Source organism: Pteropus alecto, unplaced genomic scaffold (genome assembly GCF_000325575.1).
Source record: "Pteropus alecto unplaced genomic scaffold, ASM32557v1 scaffold56, whole genome shotgun sequence".
Lineage (NCBI taxonomy): Eukaryota > Metazoa > Chordata > Mammalia > Chiroptera > Pteropodidae > Pteropus > Pteropus alecto.
This window is the reverse complement of record NW_006438871.1, coordinates 653,691-657,708: the sequence shown is the minus strand read 5'-3', so window position 1 is coordinate 657,708 and position 4,018 is coordinate 653,691. Positions and strand designations below refer to the sequence as shown.

Here is a 4,018-nt window from a genome sequence, read left to right as displayed (position 1 = left end):
CTGCTGAGGCTGTGGCCCCTGCTCTGCCCCGGGGGCTTTGGCCCCGTCTCCCTGCCCCTCATGGCACCCCCAGTCTGGCAGTGCAGAGAGGTCAGGCTGCCACCCCACCCACCTGCCAGGGCCCGGGCGGGGCCGAGAGCTCCCCGAGGGAGCGGCAGCGCCCACTGCTCTTGGGTTCCCGTCCTTGCAGTGGGGCACGTGGTGCCCGGTGCGGGGTCGCTGTCGGAAGCATTAAATGGCGTCAGCGAGGGGCACGCAGGGCCCACGGCACCCCAGGCTGGCTGGCGGGTGCCGAGCGGTCCAACCAGGCGGTGGGCGGGGCCGCGCTGCTTGCTGGCGGCATTTTCCAGGGGGGTTTGCTGTTGTGCTGGCGCCGTGTGTGGGTCTCAGGGTTAGGGGCACATGGACGTCTGTGCTCTTGGGGGTGCCCCCCCCAGCTCTGCCAGGTGCCTGGACTGCGGGGCGGGGCGTCCGCGTGACCGGTCAGGCAGGAGCCGGCAAGCCCGTCGGTGAGCACAGGTCTCCCCACGTGCATGCCCTGCGCTGGCTGCTGCAGGTGGGTCTCGGGGGGTCACGCTGACCCGGGGGCCCGCAGCCCTCCAGCCTCACTGCAGCTGTCTCCCTGCCAGGGACCGGGACTCGGTCCCCAGTTCCCTGCTGGCTCCCACGTGACCTTCCGGGGACCAGGAAATGTCTCTGGGTCTTGGAATTTTTTGTGCACAAAATGGGGACATGGCTCAAAACAAGGACCCATGGAACACAGTCCTGCCCCCTGGCCCCTGCCAAGGCCCAGTCCAGCGGACGCTCCTGGCCGCTGCCACGTGCCCGCTGAGTGAACAGACGGGAGGAGAGCACGCGAGGCCACGTGACGGCGGCGGGGGCACCCGGGGTCTGAGGCTGGAGCCCCCCGCTGCCCCTGCCTTCCTCAAGGTGCTGGTCACCGTGGGGAGGGGCTGGCTGTCCCTGGACAGCCCCAGGACACGCACATGCACCCTCACGTCTACACAGCACACGTGTTTGTGCGCACCCACACGTTCACACCGGGAGGAGAGCACGCGAGGCCACGTGACGGCGGCGGGGGCACCCGGGGTCTGAGGCTGGAGCCCCCCGCTGCCCCTGCCTTCCTCAAGGTGCTGGTCACCGTGGGGAGGGGCTGGCTGTCCCTGGACAGCCCCAGGACACGCACATGCACCCTCACGTCTGCACAGCACACGTGTTCGTGCGCAGCCACACGTTCACACGCCATCAGGGGCCATGCCACCCCACACCTTCCAGCCTGTGCACCCTTGGGCACAGCTGGGCATGTGAAGTTGGTGCCCGCACCCCCACTGGCACCCGCCCGGGCGTCCCCTCGGAGCAAGGCCACGTGGTCCCTGATCTAGGTAAACAAACGAATGTGTCACGTACGCACACACACGGGGTAATTCGCACGTGACTCCCATGCTTGCTGGGGGTGCAGCTGTGCCATGACAAAGGCAGAGTACGGAACAGGTCCGTCCCCCCAAACTCTGCAGCGTGCGCCCCAGTCCCCTGCCCACCGGCATCAGGCACTGCCCTCGAGCCCTCTCCTGCGGCCGGGCCCCGGGTGTGTGCCAGGAGGCACTGCTGGGCACATGTGTGCAGTCTGGAGTGGGCCCTTGTGCAACCCGGCGGGCAGGAGTCGTGTGGGCCGAGGGGTGGACACCTCAGGCCAGGGCCGCTCTGCTGGACACTGCATGGCGGGGCAGGTGTCCATGTCCCACGCACAGGGAACTCTGAAGCTGAGGGAGGACACTGACTTCAGGCCAAGGCCAGACAGCTGTCCCTCTGCAAGGGCCCGGCCGAGGGGGGGGCCTGGCCAGTGCCCATCCACAAACACCTCTGCTGCTGTCTGTCGTGGGGCCTGAATCCAGGCGTCCGGGCCGAGGGGCCTGTGCAGGTGTTTCCCATCTGGCTGGGGCAGCCTCCCTGCTCGTCCTGAGGCTCTGCTGCCACCTGCTGGGCCTGGGGCAGGGCGCAGGCAAGGGCTCCGGGCCTGACCCGCGGGCTCCCCGCTCGGGCTCCTGCTGGGCAGGGTGGCCATAAACAGACAGCCGCTGCAGCTCCCGCTGGTGAGGTGACCTCAGACCAGGGTCTGGGCCTCAGCTTCCTCTTCTGCACAATGGGGACCATAACAGGCTGTGCCTCGAGGTCCTTCTGGGGATCAGACACGATGACGTGTGTCCGGCGCTGGGCAGGGCCATCCGAGCGGTGCTCAGGGTCCTGGCGGCGACCGTCAGTCCCACCTGCTTCACGAAGACGCTGTGCCTCGGGCTGACCCGGGGTCGGCGGCCAGACCTGACCCTGAGGCCCAGGGCCTCCCAGCACTGCCCTCCCTGGGCACAGGGTCAGCAGCCACTCCGGGTGGGGACGCAGTGGTAGCCGCTTCGTCAGAGGATGAGGCCCGCTGCTGCTGCGTGCAGGGGGCCGGGGCTCACGTGTGTCCTGGGGCTGTCCCGTCATCCCACGGGCTCTGAGACGTGGGGGGAGAGGAAGCCGGCCCTATCTGGCACCCCCCGACCCCTGCGTGACACCAGAGGGCAGAGAAAATTACTAGCCCTTTCCTCCGGTGTCGGGAGGGGGCCCCAGGCAGCAGTGGGGGCGGGGGTGCGTGTGAAATGCCAGCTGCTGCCGTTAGGGTCTGGGGCTGCGGGGTCAGCGTGAGCGGTGGCGGCACCCCGGTCCAGACAGCTCGTCCTCCCGTCGTGGACCAGCCCTCGGGGGCACCGCACGGGTGCTCAGTGCCTGAGGCCACAGGCCTGTTCCCGGGGAGCTTGCGCTCGAGCCCGGGGCAGGAGCAGAGGGACAGCCGCGGGGCAGTGCCCCGGGAGCCCGCACGCCCTGGCGGTGACCCCGCAGCTCCGCCCTGGGACGTGCCCTGGGGAGCAGGATGCCGGAGGACGACACGGGCGCCTGGGCATGGCAGAGCCGCTCACCGCAGCGGCACCGGCGTGGTCGATGACGTGGCGTCCCTGGGTCCCTGGGTCCCTGGGCGATGACGCACACTGCCGGTGTGGAGCCGCTCAGTGCCCCTCCCCCGGGCCCAGGGACGCGCGAAGCCACCCGGACGACAGGGCGGGGCACCGTGCTCCCACCCTGCGGTAACGGCCACCGAACTCTGTGCCCTCCGCGGCCCGCACTGGGGCTCGGGGCCTGGCGGTCAGGGCGCCACGGAGGGTCTGGGGCCACGGTGTGGCGTGGGCAAGGCTGGCTCCACCGGCTCCGGCCCTGGGCACGTTCTCGGTCAGGCCGCCCCGCCCCGTGCGCCTTCTCCTTCTGAGGGCCCCTGCCTAGGACACAAGGGTGTCCGGGACGTGCGCCCGAGACCCCCTCACACACAGGTGACGTGCCGGGTGCCGAGGACCCAGCAGAGCACACGTGGGTCCGGACACCCTTCCGCCCCAGGGTGGTCCTGCGGGATGTACTCAAGTCAACGCTCACAGCCCGTGTGCCCGTCACGGCTCCACACGGGAGCCCCGCACCAGGCAGAGGCGCCAGCTGCGGGTGGCCTGGGCCCCAGCACCTGGGGATGTCCGGCCTGGGCCCAGGGAGCTCCTGGTCTGTGCACAGGCGGCCCTGCCGGGTCAGCTGACTCCACGCACGCCCAGCCGCGCCCCTCCCGTGGGGGCCGTGGGGTCCCCCGGGTACCAGAGTCCCCCCGTCATTGCCTTCGGGGCTGGGCTCCGGTCAGCTGACCCCGCCCCCTCCCCCAGGATACCGCGAGGGCTTCCTCTGGAAGCGGGGCAGAGACAGCGGGCAGTTTCTGAGCCGGAAGTTTGTGCTGGCCGAGCGCGAAGGGGCCCTGAAGTACTTCAACAGAAGCGACGTGAGCTGGCCGGGGGGGCGGGGGCTCGGCCGCGGGCATCGTCCTGGCCCTCCGTGTGGGGCTGTGGTGGCTGGACGCTGGCCCCCGGCCAGCAGGGCCAAGTCCTCAGCTTCCCCCACTCCCTTGGGGACAGGGCCCTGGAGACCCTCCCGTCCACTCCTAGGTCACAGCCAC

At 70.3% G+C, this 4,018-nt stretch overlaps 1 protein-coding gene across 1 annotated transcript in view; it reads left to right on the top strand.

The window, feature by feature from the left end:
• The window catches only part of ADAP1 (ArfGAP with dual PH domains 1), a 45,001-nt gene that overhangs the window by 33,754 nt on the left and 7,229 nt on the right, over positions 1 to 4,018 (top strand). Inside the window, exon 5 of the mRNA XM_006915876.3 lies at positions 3,732 to 3,844. Within this exon, the coding sequence (XP_006915938.1) occupies positions 3,732 to 3,844 (113 nt within the window). The remainder of the gene's footprint in view (positions 1 to 3,731; positions 3,845 to 4,018) is intronic.